Genomic DNA, 24,550 nt, shown 5'->3' with positions numbered 1-24,550 from the left:
CTGCTCTCAATACTTTGTCGGCATAGTTGAGAAATTTTTAGTATAATTGCTTTTAGCCTTGTTGGTGTATTTCCAGTTTGATTACCACTGGGTAACCTGTGTGCCCGTTTAATGATCACTGGTGCCGGGAAAAAGTCCGCACCCAGAACCTGAGGGAGCCAGTTTTTTAAAAACGAGGATTATTTCCCTCAATTCTATTTGAAAGTCCCAGAATGCGAATATTAGAGTTCCAGCTTTTACATTCGGCCTAGTCAAGAGCAGAAGCAAGATCCGATACAGTTTTCTCGTGTTTGGAAACCCCGCCTTGAAGATCGTCAATGTCGGCTTCGGTTTGACCGACCCGGTTCTCTGTCTCGGTAAGTCTAAAGGTAGAGAAAGCCTCTATGGCTTCTTTCACGGTTGCCAATACCTCCTTGTACTGGGATAAAAATTTTCTCTTCAGACCGTTTATAGCCGAGAGAATTTCGCTGTTATCAGGTTGAGTTTCAGACTCAGAGTTAGCAATGGCTCCAGCTTGTATAACATCTGATTCAAAAGTGGATCCTAGATCATCCACAGCCGAATCCATGATAACTTTTTTATCTCTCATCCTCTGCGGTCACGAGGATATGCTCAATGTTTTGCAGAGCACAAGTCAAAAAGAAAAACAAGTACTTTGGTCATCAGGCTTGGCAATTATGGGAATCCACAGAGTGTTGAAAAGCACAACCTAACCGTAAGTCCTGTATTCATATTTTCTGCAGATTTTTCATTCCTGATGTTAAACAAATATACATTAGATAATGCAAAATACCTTTTAAAAGACTCTTGTTTGAATCTATATATTGGGAATTTATATCCCAGCGTATCCAACTGCATTGCATCTGCCTGTCCAATATACGACACATTTTGCATTTTCTTTGCTATTTATCTCAACAGAGAAAAATAAAGTACAGAGGAAACGAGTCATGAGTACTGTGGTGTGGAAAGCACAAACTTTTGAAATGCAATCATATATCAATAATACAGGCCTATTTTAAATTTGTCCATAGTTCTTTGGTAAAATGGACAAGACCACATTTAATTACTCTGAATGTATTGGAACCATTAAGTTTAAAAAATTAAGCCAATTTTTTTATTTTTTTTTATTTTTGCTATACAGTGAAGATATTTGGGTTTGATCCAAAAAGACAGGAACAATACATACAGTGAGGAAAATAAGTATTTGAACACCCTGCTATTTTGCAAGTTCTCCCACTTAGAAATCATGGAGGGGTCTGAAATTGTCATCGTAGGTGCATGTCCACTGTGAGAGACATAATAAAAAAAAAATTCAGAAAAAAAAAAATTCAGAAATCACAATATATGATTTTTTAAACTATTTATTTGTATGATACAGCTGCAAAAAAGTATTTGAACACCTGAGAAAGTCAATGTTAATATTTGGTACAGTAGCCTTTGTTTGCAATTACAGAGATCAAACGTTTCCTGTAGTTTTTCACCAGGTTTGCACACACTGAAGGAGGGATTTTGGCCTCCTCCACACAGATCTTCTCTAGATCAGTCAGGTTTCTGGCCTGTCGCTGAGAAACACGGAGTTTGAGCTCCTTCCAAAGATTCTTTATTGGGTTTAGGTCTGGAGACTGGCTAGGCCTAGCCAGAACCTTGATATGCTTCTTACAGAGCCACTCCTTGGTTATCCTGGCTGTGTGCTTCGGGTCATTGTCATGTTGGAAGACCCAGCCTCGACCCATCTTCAATGCTCTAACTGAGGGAAGGAGGTTGTTTCCCAAAATCTTGCAATACATGGCCCCGGTCATCCTCTCCTTAATACAGTGCAGTCGCCCTGTCCCATGTGCAAAAAAACACCCCTAAAGCATGATGCTACCACCCCCATGCGTCACAGTAGGGATGGTGTTCTTGGGATGGTACTCATCATTCTTCTTCCTCCAAATACGTTTAGTGGAATTATGACCCAAAAGTTCTATTTTGGTCTTATCTGACCACATGACTTTCTCCCATGACTCCTCTGGATCATCCAAATGGTCATTGGCAAACTTAAGACATGCCTGGACATGTGCTTGTTTAAGTAGGGGAACCTTCCGTGCCATGCATGATTTCAAACCATGACGTCTTAGTGTATTACCAACAGTAACCTTGGAAACGGTGGTCCCAGCTCTTTTCAGGTCATTGACCAGCTCCTCCCGTGTAGTTCTGGGCTGATTTCTCACCTTCCTTAGGATCATTGAGACCCCACGAGGTGAGATCTTGCATGGAGCCCCAGTCCGAGGGAGATTAACAGTCATGTTTAGCTTCTTCCATTTTTTTTTCACCAAGCTGCTTGGCAATTTCCCCGTAGCCCTTTCCAGCCTTGTGGAGGTGTACAATTTTGTCTCTAGTGTCTTTGGACAGCTCTTTGGTCTTGGCCATGTTAGTAGTTGGATTCTTACTGATTGTATGGGGTGGACAGGTGTCTTTATGCAGCTAACGACCTCAAACAGGTGCATCTAATTTAGGATAATAAATGTAGTGGAGGTGGACATTTTAAAGGCAGACTAACAGGTCTTTGAGGGTCAGAATTCTAGCTGATAGACAGGTGTTCAAATACTTATTTGCAGCTGTATCATACAAATAAATAGTTAAAAAATCATATATTGTGATTTCTGGATTTTTTTTTTTTAGATTATGTCTCTCACAGTGGACAAGCAACTACGATGACAATTTCAGACCCCTCCATGATTTCTAAGTGGGAGAACTTGCAAAATAGCAGGGTGTTCAAATAATTATTTTCCTCACTGTATCTCATACCTGGTGCTTCCAATTTCATTACCAGTTGTTGTCTTGGGGTTCAACTATTTGGACCAAGGTTTGTTGTTGAACACCATGGGTGTTCATTTGTTTGATGTGTAAACAGGTGTGAGTTCGAGTCTGAATGATGCAGTGTCAGATTTGTATATTTGCATACAAATGTTTGTACTGATGCTCATGGTAACTTCAACTGTTTGAAAATTGCTCCTAATGAAAAAAACAGATTTTTAAAGGTGCACACTTCTTTTTCTGTTCTGAATTGCTTGGTATTTCCCATTAAATCAAGGGCAAAAATGCCCTCACTCTAAAGGCAGGCTGTTGTTAGCCAATAGCATACCCTTAATTAACTCATTATCATGTGATCTGTCAAATTTAAACATCTAAAAGTAATGACTTCAAGTTCTGGAATCTCAAACTATCAAGAGGCAGTCAATGTGGTGTAATATAGTAAGTTAAATCTGTCTTTAATCACTTGTATTAAAATGACCTTGTACGTGAACAGATCATATGCCCTAATTGATGTCACAAAAAATTTACAATAACATGAAATGTGTAAAGTTGTAAAAACCTGAGATTAAATATCTTTAGCTTAGATGTATGCAAACCTTTGACCACAACTGTGGCTCTTTCAGGGAATCCAAGTTTAGGAACAACCTCAAATAATCATATATAATTTGTCAAGTTTATTTTAATTTGATCATGCTTTTCATTCATTCTTTGGAACTAATTTGTATTTAATGTTAATCGACAGGATCAAATAATTTGCCCAAGTGAGAATTGAATGCAAAAGACACATAGATGCCACTTTGTCTAAATAGAACAGAACAGTAGTCTCATCCTGTTATGGTAAACATCAGGATTATGTTTGAAATTTCTATATATTTCTACATTCAATAAAAATAAAATCTCTTTACATTCTGTCACGTGTGTGATAATGCAAAGCATGGAAAGAGACGTGTAAGCCATTTGTTCCAATTCAGTCAGAAAACACGCAACAATACAATTCAAAGTAACAATATATATATATATATATATATATATATATATATATATATATATATATATATATATATATAAAATTACTAACTGTTCAGTGCAAAACAAGATTACAGCTATATTCTGAATACAGTAAACATCTAGTCCACACTGACTAGAGTAAAGCCGAGAACACATTTGGTACCATATTCCAGTTTCATAATCAGTGGGACGGCTCACGCACACATTGTTACTATAACCTGCTATAGTGGAGTTTATCATCTTACAAAAGTGGAAGTTGTTTGGAAGTTGCAGTCAGAAACTAACAGCAAATTAAAAAGATCAAAATCTTGAAAATTCAACAAGAACAAAAAAAAAAAATCAGACTTACATAAGAAAATGATTAGCTCCCTAAGTATTGTTATTCTAATTCCTGTATTTGTGTTTTTTTTTCCTCTTGAACCTCTTCTGTACGTACAAACTCATAATTTGCTTACAACTATTGCCACATTTTGCCCATCATGTCTATGAGCAAGGCACCATAAAAGTCTAATGATCAGTTAGAACTCGTAGTGACAAGTTCTATAAACCTTGGCCACACCCACTAAAGAGACTGTGGCATTTCACCCAACATGACGAATGTTATTTAACACTATTGGCACAATAGCATACTGTAAACTGACACACTTTGGTGCTCCAAACTCTGTCCAAATGACATTTCATTTTATACATTCAGCAATTGTCTTTAAATAAACCTCTCAGTGATGATGGCTGAAGATTAAGTTTCTCCACTATTCTCCAGCCGGTCCAGTGTTTCGGTGCTGTGGCTCTCGGGTAGTGATGGGGAAGCCCAAGCAATAGAGGGGTAGGGACGCCCTTGCTCCAGGTTCACGTAAGTCACCTGCAGGTTAACATAGTGTTCTCCTTCCAGCATAGAGTGAATCTCTTGCAAACTTTTCACCAGCGTAGAGAAGGTTGGCCTGAAATCAGGCTCAGGGTTCCAGCACTGCAATAGGATACACCACCTGTAGGGATTCAAGAAATCACACTTTACACATAGTCAGTAAACCCCCCTTTATGTCAACACCCTTGAGTTATGCACAGACACATGGCAATGAGTGCTCACAACAACTGATTTTTAATCCTGCTATGAACTGAACTTCTGACTAAAAAGTTTTCTTTATTAATGTAACTATAAAAAGTAACAAATGAAGAAAACAAACATCTCTCAATTATAATAAATGGCAGTCCATGCAAATATTTTGACCTATGAAAATGATTAATAGTCCATATAAGCAACATTCAACAGTTATATTTTTATTCTATGATCATAGCAGATTTCCACGTTCTCTTACAGAGAGTCGAGGCAGTACTGAGGCTGTGCTAGTCGCCGTCCCTGTAACAGATACGATGTTATATCATAAGGGTCAACATCAGGATATGGACTCGCTCCTCTGGTCAGCATCTCCCACATTAGTACACCAAATGACCACTAGAAAACAGACCAGAGACAATGTGTCAGAGTTACGAGCTAAGATAATATTGTTTTAGAATAACATGATCACTATAAAGAAATAAAAGCACCAGTATATTGCTAACAATTGCAAAAAACATTTACAATAACTTACCACATCAGATTTGGTGGTAAATTTTTGAGTCTGTAAACTCTCGATGGCCATCCATTTGATAGGTAGCTTGGCTCGTTTGTGGTCTTGAATACTGTAATACTCTTTATCTAAGATGTCCCGTGCCATGCCAAAGTCAGCCACCTTGACGGTAAATGTTTCATCCAGCCTGGAACCACAATTGCACAAGACTTCAAATATGCAGTGCAATATCCTGCTTTGCTGGTGCTACTCTGTGATTTAATTTCAGTCTAGGCTGAACATGTCAGTGCTTTTCTTCATCTTCCTCGGAGAAAAATACAACTAGATTAACAATTTACTGTTTTCTTTTTTGCACCAAACTCCAAACTCTGCGGTCATCTGATTTAATAACTATCCATCAAACTACACAGTTCCATCACTTTCTATGCAGATGATACATTGCATTGGAAAAAAAAGTAATAATTTTTTAATATTATACTGCATATAAATATTTGGCTGCTGCTATTTGCTGTGTTCATTTTTTCTGCGTGCTTATCAACGACTGTTCCCCAAACACTTCCCGAATTGGAAAATAATGAAAATAGAAGCTTTAGAAAAGGCACTTCATCATCTGGGTCATAAATCCTCAACTATACACAGTGCCTGGGAAAGCATTTAAATGAATAAAGGATTAAAGAAGCCAGTATAAAGGCAGGTAAAGGTTGAAAACATTACCTTACAGTATACCGTATTTTCCGGACTATGAGCCGCTACTTTTTCCCACGCTTTGAACCCTGTGGCTTAAACAACGAAGCGGCTAATTTATGGATTTTTCCTTGGTTTTTCCCAGTTGACCAAGCTTCAAGCCAAAAAACTGAGCCCCATAACATTAGACCAATGAAATTGCCGACCGGGTTCAGGTGAACCAATGAAATACTTTATATTAAATCAGATGCGCTCCCACTGAATCGGGCCGCACCACATCATAAATATGGATGAGGTGCCTCTGACATTTGACCTGCCGCTCACTCGGACTGGCAACAGGAAATGCGAATCATTCGTCACGCTGAAAACAACCGGGCATGAAAAAACGCACCTGTGTTCTGAGCTGCACGGCATCGAGAGAAAAGATTCACCGATGGTGATTTTTAAACGCACGACAAAGCCAAAAGAGAAATTGTTGTGAAAGGAAGGAGGAAGACAGTGAACAATGACTTTCTTGGTAGGTTACTGTTTAAATACAAGCTGTGTAACAGACACTGTCTTTCGTTAAAGTCTGTGTAAAGTTCATTAGTTTTAGTGTAGACATATACAGGTGCGGCTTATTTATGTTCAAAATAAAAATCTTTGTCAAATTCAGTGGGTGCGGCTTATATTTGGGTGCGCTTAATAGTCCGGAAATTACGGTATTCACATATGCCTGGTATTTAAACCTTTTGGTTTTCTATAGATAATGAGTATTTATATCATTGCAAATAAATATATATGACACTACTAAGAGCAGCCAGAACATCACCTCATTTATACCAGTAACTCCTTAACAAACAATCCTTCCGGTTACCACACTGTGAACCTGAATAATCACTCACATGCAGTTGCGTGCTGCCAGGTCTCTGTGCACAAACTTCTTTTGTGCTAAATATTCCATTCCCTTAGCAACCTGAAGCCCAAAACCAATCAGGTCCTTTACAGTAGGATTCTGAAAAAAAGAAAAAGAAAAAAAAAAACATGAAAGTTATGTGGCTATATTTCCAGTATCAACCAGTAAAGCAAAACCTCCTATGTTCCATTTTTCTACATAGCAATGAGTGTCTATTTAAGTCTGGTCACCTCTTTGGCTTTATAGCAATACAGTTATAATTGGCTGCCCACGACCCTGTCACCAGTTCCTTCCTTGGACCATTTTGATAGATACTGATCACTGCAGACTGGGAACAGCCCGTGAGAGCTGCAGTTTTGGAGATGCTCTAACACTTTGGATGTTTTCCTCAATTTTCCATGACAGACCTGGTGTAACTCCTATTTGCCCAGACATGCGTCTTCAGTACAGTCCACCTATGTTTTATGCAAGATGCCATCTCCCATTTACAACAAAACATGACTCTGCCACCCCCATGCTTCACAGTTGAAATGGTGTTCTACAGATTACAAGCCTCAGACTTTTTCCTCCTTTTTTTCCACCTGGTCAAAAAACACTCCCCCGAAATAAAGATGCAATCTTCATTCTGACTTTTAATGCTGGCCTCAGAATAGGGGCTTTATTGCACAACAGCCTCTCTGGTCATGATGATGAATACAACAGATTTTCTTTGCTGTTGTTTTAGAGAACAGTTGAACCTACTGGTCTTTCCAACATACATTTTATAAAGATGCTAGTGGTATCTTCAGTCATTTTCAATTTTCTCAATAGGAAAATAACTTGTGGAGTCTTTGCCTATGTATAAAAGGCACTAGCTTTTCAGCAAGAGGTGGACTAAAGATGAACCCTTGGTTTTGACAATTGGTCAGTCAACTTGGTGTATCAATGCTAAAATTGTGACCCACTAGAATTGTGTTACGGCTGTTAACAAAGAAGACGACTTAAGTTACCCGGCATTAGAAATGCATGGTCAAATAAAATATGTGGATTTATAATATTCATGTCAATTCTAAATTTGGAATACTTAAGCCTTAACTGTATATAAAATCGTGGAAGAAACACACATCAATTCAATACACATAACACAAATCCTTATATATATTTGAATGAAGGCAGGAATGTCCAATAAGAGATGGAGGTCATGTATCAGGAGCTAAAAAAAAGTTTCACAGGTTTAAAAATCAGTCATTTGAATAGTTGCTTCAAGCTATAAGTGCCTGTGATTGCTGTTCATTTGTATTCTAGTATTACAGATGAGCTGAAGAAGTCAATTATGGAAAATACAACAACAACATCTAGCCATCCTTACCCTTTCTTTAGAGCGGATAAAGTGCCGGAGATCTCCATGTTTCATGTATGGCAGAACCACAAGAGGAAGGCCTTCAGCAGGTAACAGGATTCCCAGCAGTGACAGCACATGAGGGTGGTGAAAGGCTTTCATCAGGATGCCCTCTTTTAAGAAGAGCTCCACCTCTTCCACATCTGTAATTCCTGTAAATACACAGCCTTCATATCAAACTATAATCGCTTTCAGTTAAACTCTACAAATATAATTAATTTGTAATACAGTGGAACCCGTTTATGTCGATGTCCTAGGGGGTCGCCAAAAAGCATCGAGGTAACCGATGATCGAGATAAACGAAAATCAAAATGGCGGCAATATATTAACGTGCTTGAAATTTCTTTATGTACATGATGTGCGTTAATAAATGAGAATGTGCATGCACGTGTTTTTGAAGGTTTTTTTTACACAACAGCATTGCCGCGATTTGTTGGATGAAGGCATGCTATAAAAATACATACAGTACGTTTATCTGTCAGGAATCCACCTGCCACGCCCCCTTCGGCCCCCTTCAGTGTGTCAGGTGCTTTCTCGGCCGCTTTCTCTGAAGCTCTCGGCTTCAATCGCGCACATATGGTGCTCGTTTAGCATCATCACCAGCTCCTATTTAAACTTCCACACTCTCACTGTCCGTTATTGTTGGTATATGTTGGTTCATGGCGGTCGTTGTTATCGCTCATGCGTATCCCGGTACGTGTCTTCCCACCCGCACTCTCGCAACGGCTGCTCTTTTCTTCCCAAAGCCGCACCGGGCCCCTACTAACACTACGAACACATCGACATAACCGATAAAAAATGCTTAGAAAAAGCGAGAATTTGGCGGTTCCACTTCAAAAACGTCGACTTAATAGGGTTGTCGAGGTAACCGAGGGCGAGATAAGCGGATTCCACTGTAGTTTATTATAAAAAACAATAATTGATTAATTTATTTTAAATTGTACATTATCATTGTTACATAATTGAGTACATTGTTAATATTGAAAACTTTCTTCAAGAAATATTAGACACGTATTTGTTAATCTAATATTATAAATATAATATAATAATATTAATAATCTGAATTCACTCACTGTTTAATGACTTCACTGCACAGTGAATTTCATGATTCTCACAGTCTTTAAGGTAGCCGTGATAAACTGTTCCAAAATGACCTGCAGAGATCGGAGACATAACGAGATGGAAGGGGATGTCAGATGAAAGTGGGGTTTATATGACAGTGAATGAAAGATAATGACAGAATTAAAACGTGAATGAGAGAGAATGACAACTCAATACAACTAGATAATCTAGAGCGATAAGCATTAAAATGTTAAATACAGATATGCTGACATGTACCTTTGCCAATAATGTCGTCCCGCTGGGTACTGAGCTGCTCAGGAGGAATCAGCACATCCTTTACCTCCTCCAGCAGTTCAGGCCGCAAGGCCGACAAGCAAATGGTCTGTGGTGACACAAGAGGAAGAGCGGCAGGATCTACACCACTGGCGTACATCAATCCGGAGAATGCCATGCCCGATCCACGAGAGTTATTAATGGACAAATCTAATTTATAGAAAAATTGGTTATGGCTGTAGACTTTACACAGGGATAATTGTAGTGCTGTGTATGTTTAATCAAAATGTAATGTAGTGTTTAATTTGTTTTTTTTTATTTGTTTTCAATCAAATGTTTGACAATTTTCTGCAACCTTACTCATGCCTGTGATCCTAACATACTCTCTAATGGTTTAAAAGCTTTTTACTAGTGTGTCAGAATCATGTTCATTTTACTATGAATTCACTATTTACTATGAAGTAAAATCTAGTAAGGAGATTTGAGTGACCATTATAATAGCATCTACTTTACCTCGTCTGTAGTCTCCCATAGGTGACACTTCCCCATTGCGGGTGGAAAACATCGACAAGCGTAGCTCTGCCTCAACAACTGTAAAATGATTGCTAATATTAACATCATTTATTTGTATATGCCTATTATTTTAATTCCTGCCAGGCAAACTTTTTCACCTAACTTAAATAACAATCAATCCAGCTGGCTGATTTCGTTTAAATGATACAGTATGTTATGTCAGCGATTAGCCTTTAATGCGTATGTGGCATCACATCTATATTTAAATAGCGTTTTACTTAAAATTACATTTTTAACAACTGGATTTAGAACATAGGTTCATAACAATAGGTAGCAGAGTCCTTTATCTAATGCTGTAAGTAACAAGTATCCTGCAGATCCTTAGAATGAACCTAAAATCTTTAGCAGTTACCAAATATAAAGCCTTACCTTTTTTCCTTTTGCGCAGATGGGTCATTACTGCGAATGCTAAAGCAGCCCCTACTGCTATTGCTGCAAAAATCCCTAACACAATGGCAACAGGGAGGATGTCTTGGGAATATGCCACTCGGCCAACATCAAATATCTCCCCGTTCAGTGACACCTATAATGTTTGAGAAGAACTATTTTAAAATGAAATATTTGTCTTTTGCTCTAGGTTAAATTCAACTTAATAAATATGAACAAGAACAAATCTTTATGTTCTATACAGAATGGAGAAGTTGATGCAAATTCAGTTTCTACTTACTTGACCTTTTACCTTACCAACACGATATCTCGTAATACTCAAAAATAATGATTTCAAAATGGTTGGTTCTCTCACCATGACTGGTGCCCCCTCTTTGGGGATCACAACACTTTTAGGGATTCTGCAGAAGATTTCATTTTCCCGGACCTGAGCGTTGCAGTTCACACCATTTATAGTCATGATGATGTCCATGCAATGGCTCACCAAGCTCAGTCTCTCATGCTGAGGTCGAAAACAACAATCACATTCAGTAATAAGCACTTTTAACAAATAATGAACATATCATTTGCCTAATTTGATAAACATTCTTAAAAAGAAGATAGTTTTAAATGCAGACACACATGAAGTGAGACTCTGTCCATTCCTGGTTCGAGCAGAAGCATGTGGTCATCATGTTCAAAGGGAATTGGCTTGCCATTGGGGTAGCATTGAAAAGGCAATGAGATAATATTTTTAGCTCCATCCATGTCCACTGAGAGGACACCATCTGAATCCTCACATGCTGGTGTCACACATTCCATCTGCGTTGGACTCACAGAACCCCCGCACACCTGAGGAATTTCAGCTGAGTTCATATTGGTGGCACAGTACAAATAAGTTATGTAAAAAACAGCCAATGTCTTAAAATGCTTACACTTTGGACAGGATTCGAGTTCTTGGGATTGTAATGAATTGTAGTCTGGGACACGGTGTCCAGATTTTCCCCCAGTATGATGATTCTGGAACCTCTGTATACAAAGTCAGCCAAACCAAAGCATATTTTAGGACCTAGAATTCGCTGCATTTAAGAGGTCTACTTGATACACTATTCAGGCAAATGTGTGTGGATATCTGACCATCAAATCAAAGTCTGTTCTTTACCAAAATGTTGGCACAATGTTGGAAGCACACAGTTGTGTAGAATGACTTGTAGAAAACGCTGTAGCATTACAAATTCCCACACCATACCCCAAAGTGCCAAAACACATTCCAGCATAACAATGCTCTGTGAACAATGCAAGGTTTATGACACAAAGGTGAGAGGAAAAACTCGAATTGCCTGTGGACCCTGACCTCAAGCCCACTGAACACATATGAGATAAATCTGGATGTTAAATGCAAGCTAGGACTACTCATCTGACAACAAAGCCTGACACTAATGATCTTGTATTTGAGTGAGCACCCCAAAGCCATCCTTCAAACTATAGTGGAGAATAATGGGGGTCATTAGAACAACAAGGTGCGACTAAATCCAAAATGAGATTTTAAAGCCATATACAGCTGTGAGAAGGAGGTGGCCACATACTTTTTCCCATATCACCTATATGAGTGAAAATTGTTTTTGTAAGTTCATATTACCAATGTTATGCCTTTGTTGTGGATCCATGGCAACAAGCACTTTAGTTTGCTTAAGTTTGTTTCGGTTTCTTTTTCAGTCTTGTTTTCACCCCATCTTGTCATGAGTGTATTAATCTGTTTTAATTTGCATTAATTTTAAGTAAACCTATGTCTTAAAAAAAAATAATACTGTGCATCCTTTTTCCTAGGCTTGAATTTACATAAAGTACATGCAAATACACAGTATAAAAAGTTCTTAATGTGTAGATTATAAGTAGTATTAGTATGACATCTTATATATAAAAATATACATACATACATACATACATACACACATACACACATACATACATACATACATACATAAATACATACATACATACATACATACCCAATGTAATCCTGGGACTCACCTGCTAAAGCTGCAGTTAGGCTTCAGCTCTTTCACTGTAGGATTCTCTCTGTAGCTGAATTGTTTAGATTCAGATATAACTGATTTGTCAATTAGAAGTGTCACATTCACCTCTGTCAGATTATCCACCCCCTCGGACATGCAGACTACAGAGGACCAGGTCCCATTGTTAGAAGTGCTATTAAAAAAAAATGCTTCAGTTCATGACAGAAGGCCAAGGATAAAGTATATTGCATAATCAGAAACATAATATATTGCTGAAAACCTTTCAACAGGGCAGTTCTTATCTCCTATTCGAACTGTTCTTGTCTGTCCAGCATCCAGGTGTTTCCCTGACAGTGTAATCCTTGTGCCTCCAATCTTGGGCCCGAAGTTGGGACTGATATCCATGAGAACTGGTTTCTAAATAGAAGAAGAATAAAAAAAATACTTTTTTTAAATTACATCAGGGTCATTACTGCAGACTTTGTACAGGCTCACAGCCAAATCAAACACAACACAGTGAATATCAATACAGCTACATTTGTTTAGATTCTGTTGCATTTTTTTGTCTGATTTGGGTCGAAAGGGATTAAAAAATAACCTTTTCTTACCACAAAGCTGAAACCTTGCAAGCGTGCTTGTCCAGAAATGGAGAAACCACGCGCTGTTCTCTCCTCATTCACATTAACGGTAATCTCTGCGGCTTGCGTCACATCGGGAGACTGAGCAAGCATCTGGCATACAAGCCTGAAAAAAGTAAACAGGATATGAGTTTGTTGTTGTGTGCGTGTACTGTATGTATATGTATATGTTAAGGTGTGTGCACTACTCACTCTGTGCTTTTACTTTTGCTTGGTATTATGGAGCAGCTGGTCTGTCCCACACTGACTTGGTGAGTAGATGCAGTGATGGCAGGCTTCATGGGAGATTGTAAATCCCAGCCACACAGTGTAATCTCTGTTTCACCATCAGGTGGTGCAGTGTTTGGAAAAACCTAAACAAAGATTTTGGAAAAACACTGAATAACAGATTTCAGAATTAATCCCTAAACAAAAGATAATAATAAAAAAACAAACAAAAGTTAAATGACCATTACTGTGCCATCCTCTGAATAAAGAAATCAATAGATTTAACTTTAAAATTTAAACTTTAAACTTTTCTTGTACCATTTTATATTATATATATAATATTTGGCCCTGGTATACAGGAACCATGCAGACATATCCAAATGATGATTCAATCTCGCCTGACAAAAGCATGATTCTTTGCAATGTAATGACAAAATGGTTCCCTCCCTCTCAATAAAAGCAGGATTCTCTACCACCAAGTCAAAACTTGATTCCCTTCCACTCGCTGAGAACATAATTCCCTTCCCCCAGTGACATCATGATTCCCTCACACTCAATGAGAAAAATTTTTCCTTCTCTCAATAAGAAGGTGGCCACTACCCAAAAAAAGCATAATTCCCTCCTAACCAATGAGTATGATTCCAAGTGATTTTGTTTCCAGGCAATGGGACTATAATACACACATTAGTGTGTATTAAACTGGTCCTTCATTTAATCTCAATAATACCATAGTTACCAATGTACAATGTATTAACACCACAATTCTTTATGTATGATTTATTCAGTAATAAATGAACATTCAGGATAATTTATATGAGTGTGTAACATGCTCCTGAAAGAGAACTGAATATGTTATATGAACATGTCTAAATCAACAACCTAGTTGTTTTGACAAGCCTCCTACATGTTTTCCCAAATCCAAACAGATGTTGAATTTACCAAACAGTTGTTAAATTTAAGACAACAGTCATTAGTTATTCCTGCAACATCAGAAGGTCTATCCAATTTATTACTGATGATTTTGAACTGCTTAAGAACAAACTCACATCATTCCATCTTGCAAAACATAAAACAAAGTATTTTCATAGAATTGGCAATCACCTCGGTGATAACTGGAGGACAAGTGTTGTCAGTCCACTGGCCCTGGCACTCAGAAAATCTTAAACACCTTCCATCACACCATCCACAGTCCATAAAGCGAGGGGCCTGCATACACTCTGTACAAGTTAACAGATGTTTGCAGCCTGGTCCTTTAGGAGACACAGTCACCATCTATACACACAAACAGACACAAAGACAATGGTACAAATACTTACTTTCATCCTGTACAAAAGACACCACATAACAAGCAAAAATTCATAGAGGACTAAGGATAGAAACCGGGGAAACTGCTTTTCCACTAGACTGGCATTTTAGTGAAAAAAAATGCAATATAATTCTTGTCTGAAGGTCCACTGAACATGTCTAGTGATTTCCCAATTACTACAACGCACAACAAACTTATATATGTGGCCACTGCGCAGACACTGCCACTTTACATGTACTGCTTACTATATGACCACAACTGCTCATTGTTACAGTTTATAACCTGAAAAGTTGTAATATGTTTTGTACAGTTAGGCTTAGTGTATCCTGGTTTATATCAACCTTTTAAATCCTTTCATAAAGGGATATATTGAGATTTTGGTGCGCACTGTTCGTTAAGTCTCCTTATTCCTCTTGCATTGTGGCAAATTGTGCCTCAGGGATTAATAAAGTTCCCCTCTAAACAGGACAACAGAAAGACATTTAAGAGAGGCTTACGGATAAAGCAGACTAGATAATATGGCATCCTGACCTTTACAGATATAGTTAGTCACATAGATATTGCGAATATTTATTTGTAAATATTTAAAGCTTAGTCATTTCGCTCTGATACTTGAATGCAAGTTAGTCAAATTACTTACAAATCGGTCAGCATCCACAAGAATGAGTATGCAAAACAGAGTGAGAAAGAGATAAAGAGACAAAGAGAGTGAAACACAGCATGACCTTAGTATTATTTGGTTCTACCTGAAGGATAGGGAGAGAGATCAAAACAGAGAAACGGTACCTTGTTTCCAACCGCGAAGAGCAAAGACTCATTAGACTGCACAGCAGCAATTCGGGACACTTTTCTTCCTCTTCAACAAGAGAGTAGTTGGCAAACACGATAGGGTTTGACTTAGTTAGAATGACCTGTGTAAAAAAATGAACACACTTAACCACAAATTCATTCAATCAGAAGACGGTTCATTTTGGGCAATTATAAGGTGATCACCTGCAGCAGTCTACCGCGATCAGTCCCAATGTGCGCTATAGTGTCAGAACCAATAGTGGTAATCAAAATGGATGTGAGTAATTCTGTCATCTGCCCACTGAAGAAGTCTGTTCTAGAGTGAGGAGTTGCCACCATGGTGGGCATGGCTTCACATTGCTGTCTGCTCTCTCCCTGATGGGGAACAAGGAAACACATAACAAACAAAATAAAAAAAAACTGTTTTAATACTTATTCAGAACATATTAAGGATTATTTTGTCACCTTAGACTTATCCTCAGTGCATAAACAATACTTGCACGACCTCGCAAAATGGCATTTCTTCACAAATTCATTCATTGAAATAAGAAACGGCCTAACTACAATTTGCTGAGATTAAGACAAATAAGGATGAGACATTTTACATGCCAGTGAACAGAGTTTGCAATGTTTTGTAATGGATACATTCCACATTCAAGCCTGGATAGTGGCCACTTAAACAGGAAGAAGCAACTACATATCAGGAAGTCTTTGGATGCCAGCTGGCCACTTTTCAACACTGGAGTCATAAACCTAGTAAGGTGGGGACAGAGTGTGTCTAACCAATGACAAATGTCATTTATTGTAGATGTTGCAGTATATGCAGAATTTCGTTAAAAAACATCCATGCCTATGCACTATTGACTTGTGGCATTACTATACCTTGCTGTGAACTTGGCTTTGGAAATACAAATCTAATTAAATGATTGTATCTAATTAAATGCTGATGCTTTCTTTCCTGATGTTAAAAAGACGGAAAAGCAGCTTTGTGTCCTGACCCAGTGTGTTTGCAGTAGCAGTCACAGGAAGTGCACACTGTCACTAGAACTGCTTACTGAGCAGAAAACAAGCTGTTCTGCCTACTTGTTAAACAACAGCAGCTGGACACAATAACGTGTTAAATACGCACAACAGGTATTGATAACACAATATATGACGTGTTAGATTTTCAGTATGCACATTTTTTTTAATGCCATAGAGAATTGCATAACCAATACAATATTATAACCTAATACAAGTCATCTTATGAATAAATCTAATTTAAAAAAGCAACCCGATTTCAGTACCTTGGGAAAACTTTAGTTGATATATATATATATATATATATATATATATATATATATATATATATATATATATATATATATATCAATAAAATCTTGAGTAGGGCTGTAGCAAATAATTTTTTTATCGCATATGTCTATTATTTTATTACTTGATTATTAATATTATTGACAGCTTATATATAAGGTATCTATAATGTAATTACAATGGCCAATGTAAATTACAAATAAAATCTTACTAATGACTTAATTGTAATTAATGAATACAAAATTTGTTTGTGTTTTTCATCAGTTTCTTTGTCTTTTTCATCTTTATGATACTACATTGGCACTATACATATAGCTTGCACATGAACACAGACATACAAATAAAATAAATACAATTAAATAACATAAAATAAATGACCAGACTATTGTGACCAAACCGTATAAACAATTTCTGTATCAAACTTTAATGAAAGATGAACGTGGGAAAACATGTAGAAGTAAAAAACTTAACCTTACTACCATTATACCATGTTGTAATGGTTTTAGTACTGGTTAATTAAACCACCCATCGAATCGATGTTGAGTTAACAAAACTCTTCTTTTCAAATAAATTCCATCCGTTTCAAAAAGAAAATAAACCCTCTATCTGTGCACTTTTTTCAACCGCTCATTATTATATTTGGTTTCTGTGTGTTGGACTTCATGACCTCCAGATTACAGAAAGCTATTGTTATCAGTCACAGCAGATACACTGCTCTTGACACACACACACTCAAATACTAACAGGTTTGCCAGTACATTTATAATTCAAACCCGTGTTTGCTGTCTGTGTGTGTGAACAATGCTCTAAAAGAACGTGACTGCATTCGTTTTATATTTAAGATTTTTAAAGATTAAAAGTTTCCAACTTGTATCCACAAGTGGGTGAAGGTTTGGCATTGTTATGCAATCAGTATGTACATTACGTTTTTATAAACAATATAAATGAGTCACTTCCTGGTTCTAGCCACAATTCAATCTCCTCAATTTATGCCACAGGCAATATTACTTTAATTTAAAAAAATGAATGATTGACTAAGGTCCGGCACTACCTAACAAAATGACAACCTATATAGAAATCTGTTTACCTCATGAGGACAGCTAGTACTCGGCTGGAAGTGATCCAAACCCCGGGAAAGTTGTCCAGATCTACTGCTGCAGCATGCATCCATACCTTGTGTGATTAATGTGTTGACATTCACTATGGGAAATGCGCAAAGAGCAGACTTTCTAGTAGGATTTCCATTTTTATCGGTAATAGCAAATACGATGTACAAGACGCCATTCTCGTTCTCATCCGTCATGCCTAGTTCATTGGCCAGGTCCTTCTCTGCTATGCTGAAATGAGCTGCTTGCGCTGCATTGTACACAATGTTCTCAGTACTCCTCCGCTTCCGTTTAGGCCTGAAGTGGCACTCTAAGTTGACTTCGCGATACATCCACGCCTCGCTATCCCTATTTGGCAGCTGCCCCAGATGAGTCTGCAAATCAGAGTTTTTGGCGTAGGGGTTCTCCCTCTGGACAGACAAAAAATAGGTATAGTGCTGAGTGGTGAAGGTATAAATGTAGTCGATAGGATAGGAATCCTGGAACATAGGAAGTACTGTCAGGCCCTTGACGTCGGCATGGAATCCATCTTCTGTTGCAAGCAGACGTCGCATTGAGATAGAACGTCTGCCATAATCTCCTGCAATCGTGCTGTTGATGGTGGCAGCCACAAAGAAGAAAGACGTCTGGCCTTCTTCTACAATGCTGACTTTCGTGCCTAGAGGACTAGCAATGCAATCAGGACAAAGTGTGTCTGAGTTCTCTTTTTTATTGAAAAGGCATATGGCTGTAGATGGTTTGGCACTTTTTTCAAGTTCAACAAAGGCACAGCTCCCATACTGGTTGCTCCCGCAAATGTACAGGAACAGCAAAAAAGGTTTCGAGTCCAAAAGTAGAACTTGATTATCTGTGTTCAATGACGCGTTCGGATCATCCCCAATACCACAATGGCAGGTCTGACACTCGGGATTGCCAACAGGGCCGGTGCGTAACTCCCAGATCTTCTTGAGACTGTTGTCCAGAGCCTCGATCACATTCTGTGAGGCTATATATACCTCGGAGAATTCTTGGTACACTGCTATGTTCTGGATGGGTTTTGACGTTTCGAAATAACGTGACGAATATGAAACGGTAAAATCAACAGCCTTTCTTTCGTCTACAGGACAGGTTTCAGCATTCGTGGTCACATGAATCTGTAGCCAGACACATGCTAAGAATGTCCAAGCCCCAAATAGCATCTCTGTGTCTGCTGTCCCTTTGTGCAGCCTAAGGAAACAACAGTCACTGTTCCTCAAATTATCTTGATCATCACCAGGGATCTATAAATAAAATAGGATGACAAAGTCAAGGGAAGGAAATTACAAGTCAAGCTCAAGGAATAATGCTTTTTTGAGATCAAATATCAAATATATGCATACATTTTTTTTTCTACACACATTTACATCACAAAAATGCAAACAATTTGTTTATTTGTCCAGTGTACTACATTTGATATTTGTAATATTTTGTGATATTTATAAATATGAACAATCCTCGAGAGCTAGTTATTAAGGCTTATTAAGGCTTAGAGCTAATTGTTAAGGCTTTTTATGTCATAGGAAATTGAGCAAATGTAATTTTTTAAAGGAAATCAGCAGCCGTAAAGTGAATGATGGCAACGCATATTTACACCTTACAACAACATATTTGTGAATATGCCTTTTAGCATTTCCCATTTTGGAGAAATCTTATCTGCCTTTTTCAGAATGAGCTACAATATTCTGATTATAACAAGGTCTTATATTGTTTATTTCTCTGTTTTCAAAGATAATTCGCAGAGAAATAAAAAACGTTTTCATTGTTTATTTAAAAAAAAACACTATTTTATAATAATAAAATTACATTGCGATTACTAACCTTTAAATAAAGGACAAATAACTTTATATATTTTTATCATTAAATATAATCTAACTAATAATAATAATAATAATAATAATAATAATAATAATAATAATAATAAACAATAATAATTGAAAGAATCTTTAATCAAGCACAAATTAACAATAACTGAAAGGAACACAATTATAGTCATAACACAATCTATAGTATTTGTTGATCATTAAAGTGAGACTTGCAACTAAACATAAATAATATTTTTTTGGATAACAAATTAAAATCCGGTTCAGCAGTGACTGTTTTTTCTTTAAGAAATGTCATAATCTCTTTAGGAATCATACAGACACAGTTATGTACAGATGGAATTTGGTCAAAACTGCTCTGGCGGCCAGAAAACATCTCCAGTATTTCTTTGTTTGAAAAGATTTTTTTCTAGCCTAAGTTGATTTAGACCACTAACACTGTCTAAACTAGATATAATAACAGTATTTAATATGGATTAATTAAGCATTAGCTGGTTACGACACTGATTTGTTATCTGTTATGAAATCTTAAATGAGGGGAACCATGGCAGCTTTAAGTGTAATATATTGCTGTATTGTATAATGCAATTTAATCTTCAGCCCTTCAATGGAAAATGTTAGGATACCTCTGTTCTAGATGCATTTTCCACATTAAGCCTGACGAGGACACCTTAAGAAGCAGTCTGGGATAAAGTAAAAAATATTGCTCAATGGAAATTTGGCAGACTTGGATAGAGGGAAAAGAGCCTTATCAGTGTAATCCAATATAAGCATTTAACGCAATATATCTGCAATGCTCCACATTCCATAGGTCTGATCATGCATGAATCTGTTTTTGTTTTTCATTTAAAGAGTAGATGTATTGGGTGCTCTCTTACATATTAGCTGTTTTTGTTAAGTCTCATGTTTCTTACCATTATACAGTATGTATTGTTTCATTGTGTCTAATTTGTTTTCTGACATCATATTATACAGTATTTTCCTCCTTATTACCTGCAATTACAAGTACATGTTTCTATTTTATTATTTTAGCAATGATTTACTGTATTATTAGAAGTCTTTTTGATTTTCGATTTTAAAATGCTTTTATTCAACCCATCTAGAAAACATGTTCTTTTCTTGCTGATGTTGTTATGCTGACTTACTATTATCAAACAGGGTACTGTTTTAATATCTATCATAATAATTGATAGAAAGACAATTGGAAAACGTTTTATAAAAATGACAAACATTTTTCTAAATGGTTCATTTACATTTTTCTACTGGTGTAAGGACGGAAAGAAGAATATAAAAACGAAATATGTATTAATTCGTTTAAAATGTTCTTCTACGTACAGGAACGGCAAAAATTTTTTAAATAAAAATAAGTTTTTTTATGCTTTTAAATTTACACGCCAATTTTTCCATATGGTACACTGCATACTGTAATTTACTACTTTTTTAGTAGGACAATATAAAGTAAATAAACTACTGTCTAAGGACAATATGAAGTATATACAAATTGAGGAGGGTTATTTTTTTCTTGTATTCTTATGATTTTTCTGACTTACTTTAGCACTGCATACGTGTAATAAGTAGAATATAAAGTCATAAGAATGTATTATGATTTACCAATTGGCAGGAATGTATACACGTGTCATTTTGGTGTAATTGTAACCTGTCATCCGTAGATGTATAGCATTAAAAAATATTGAAAACGTATTTTTCACAGTAAGATGAATGATATATGATGAAATTGTAGATTTGGTAGATTTTGAGTAACCAGCCTATACCGGTTATTGCCCCCCGAATGTGGATGTGGCCTACCTGTAACCTACATACAGTGTTGATTGGAATTCCTACCGATTCAAGTCGACTCCCAAACGAGTCAAATCGACTACAAATCGACTCCCATTTAATTCTGACTCATTAATCTCGACTCCTGTTTAATCTCGAACTGCACAAAGTTTGCACGTTTTCCCTCCTCATTAATAATGACGGAGAAACAACTCACATCTCATATTTTCAGATAGACAGACAGATACTGACGAAAAACAAACATTAATCGTGTTTGTTGATTGAATTGGCTACAAAACCAAACGACACCGCGACGTCAAAGTAAAGATGAATGAATTGCACTGATAAATAGTTCAGGTGTTATAAAAAGGTGAAAACATTTAACTACAGTAAAAGAAACACACAAAAAAAAGAGAATAATTTTTGCGAGGGGAAAAAAATGCTAATATACAGTATGCGATTCGGTGAGTCGACTCAGATTGGTAACTCAGACTGTATACCTATTCTTAAAGTAAAAAAAAAGGGCAAGTGTAGGATTCCCCTGCGGTGGATTTAATTTGTAGTGTTAGGGTTAAACACGGGGAAAATTGTATATACATAGTTAAAAAAAGAGTGTGAATAGATAAATAGTTTGAAAGCTGAGTAACTTACCTGAAGAGCACCTAGGAGAACCCGTGAGACAAAATCTGTACGTATGGACTTGGTCTTGGATGTACGAGTTTCAGTAATAGCCCATATAAAATGTAATATCAGCCTGTTTCTCGCCCGGTAACGTTAAGAACAAAAAAATCTCTATTTGGGACAATCTGATCTGTACGAGATTGTTCAGCTGTCCTCGTTTTTCGAAAACACTCATTTGACTAGTCCACGCCTTGCCCGAGCTTCATAAGGAAGTAATACCGAGATTGCATAATCTTCAGATCCAGTCACTATTCCCTGTGTGAGCGCGACAGTGAGATTTAAAACATGTCCCATACTGCAGTTTATTCTGCAAGAAAACAAAAATTCCCAGATTTATTGTCTACAGGATGCCCCCCGGCTGCTGCTTTCAGTGCAATAAACTTCCTCCCAGAAGCATGAATGGAATGTGGTTTGGAAAAGTGGAAAAAGAGACAGAAAGGGAGTTGCGTGTGTGTGTTAGGTGTCCCCCCACGCACACACGCACGCACGCACGCACACACACCAGCCACTTTAAAAGAAAGAGCCTATTTAAAAGACCTGTTCATTCATACAGTCGTTTAATCAGCTAATTATGCAAAAAGACAATGTAGAAAAGCAGGCAGAAACAAGTCCGAGGCTTTAGTTAATGTTCAAACTGAAATATTAATATAAAGGAGACAAAAAAATAATGCAATGATGTTACAGAGGTTGTTGGAGCAGACAGGCCTGTTTGAGTTTTTTCCTACATTGTTGATCTCTTTAAATTTCCACACACAACAGTCTGTAGATTAAAAAGATTCTGCAGTTCTGTGCGCAAAAACTGTGGACTTCTTGATGGCTACGGTGGGCAGAGGATCACAGAATTAAAGGTGAAAAAAAGATTGAATCTTTAACACAGCTCAAATAAGTCCAGACATTTTCTTCTGTCTGTCTAAAATGACTAACTGCAGGAATGTCCAGGTGAATAGGTTTTCTTATCAATGTGACCAGTGAGTGTGTGATAACTAAAAGGAACACCAGTTTATTGCAGGGCACAATCCTAATACACATATGTGAATCAGGAATCATGATATTATATGATGCCTGTAAGTATATATTTATACATATAAACACTGATTCCTTAACAGTATGCATTTATGTTTGTTGATGCATTGGGCTTTTTCTCTTCGGAGACAAATGAGCCTGAAACACATCTGTTATAAAAATGCCTAGAGTAGAAGACAGATGGACGAGGGTCTCCACCTGCTGGTACTAGCTCTTAATTCTTGGAACCCAGAGCAAGCCAGAGTGCAAACACACATACTGAACAAAATTATTACTTCTCCTTTGCCGAGATAATCCATTCACCTCACAGGTGTGGCATATCAAGATGCTGATTAGACAACATGATTATTGCACAGGTGTGCTCTACGCTGGCCACAATAAAAAGCCTATCTAAATTGTGTAATTTTACTGTATTGGGGGTCTGGGGGGTCCGAAAACCAGTCAGTATCTGGTGTGACCATCATTTGCCTCACGCAACACTTCTCCAAAGTGCCAGATGCCATCGAATGAGTATTTGCCCACTCAAGTCGGTTACAACGAAGAACTGCAGTCAGGTCGAGACCCTGATGAGGACGACGAGCATGCAGATAAGCTTCCCTGAGATGGTTTCTGAGAGTTTGAGCAGAAATTCTTTGGTTATCAATGTGGAGGTCCTGGGCTGGTGTGGTACACGTGGTCTGCGGTTGTGAGGCCATTTGCATGTACTGCCAAATTTTCTGAAACGCCTTTGGAGACCGCTTATGGTGGAGAAATTTAATTCACGGGCAACAGCTCTGGTGGATATTCCCGCAGTCAGCATACCTACTGCACGCTCCCTCAAAACTTGTGAAATCTGTGGCATTGTGCTGTGATAAAACTGCGCATTTTAGAGTGGCCTTTAATTGTGGCCAGACTACGGCACACCTGTGCAATAACCATGCTGTCTAATCAACATCTTGATATGCCAGTAGGCCCTATGCAATTGGAAATGTGAAAATTTAATTGTCACAAAATCAGAAACTGCAACTTAGGGATATACAGTGCAGTACATGTAGAATTTGGAAAACCATTTCAAGAATTGTGAAGCTTTTGCTTACAACATAGTGCAAATGAAGGAAAAATATAAAAGTATAAAAATAGTTGACACACACAAGGATTTTGCTTTCAGCTGTTAGTGACTCTCAAAGTACAGACATAAAAAACACTATACATTCAGCTTGGACTATACAAGACAAAACAGACAAGGCAAAAACAGACAATACATGACAATACAGACAATGT

General features: G+C 37.3%; 1 protein-coding gene across 1 annotated transcript; it reads right to left on the bottom strand.

Annotated features, from left to right (window-relative positions):
* Positions 1-4,068: 4,068 nt before the first annotated feature.
* Positions 4,069-22,656, bottom strand: mst1ra (macrophage stimulating 1 receptor a). Its single transcript, XM_046855457.1, is given in 22 exon segments — positions 4,069-4,787; positions 5,118-5,254; positions 5,391-5,556; positions 6,938-7,047; positions 8,297-8,478; positions 9,400-9,480; positions 9,665-9,871; positions 10,175-10,252; positions 10,604-10,757; positions 10,977-11,123; positions 11,243-11,452; positions 11,536-11,629; positions 12,632-12,808; positions 12,896-13,032; positions 13,224-13,359; positions 13,446-13,606; positions 14,562-14,732; positions 15,553-15,615; positions 15,618-15,677; positions 15,760-15,930; positions 17,954-19,231; positions 22,238-22,656. Coding segments are annotated over 21 exon segments (4,086 nt in total). The 5' UTR covers positions 19,151-19,231; positions 22,238-22,656; the 3' UTR covers positions 4,069-4,540.
* Positions 22,657-24,550: the final 1,894 nt, after the last annotated feature.

The sequence above is a fragment of the Silurus meridionalis genome, chromosome 1 (assembly GCF_014805685.1).
Source record: "Silurus meridionalis isolate SWU-2019-XX chromosome 1, ASM1480568v1, whole genome shotgun sequence".
NCBI classification, from domain to species: Eukaryota; Metazoa; Chordata; class Actinopteri; order Siluriformes; family Siluridae; genus Silurus; species Silurus meridionalis.
Note: the sequence above shows the minus strand (reverse complement) of the source record. Positions and strands in the feature narration are given on the sequence as shown.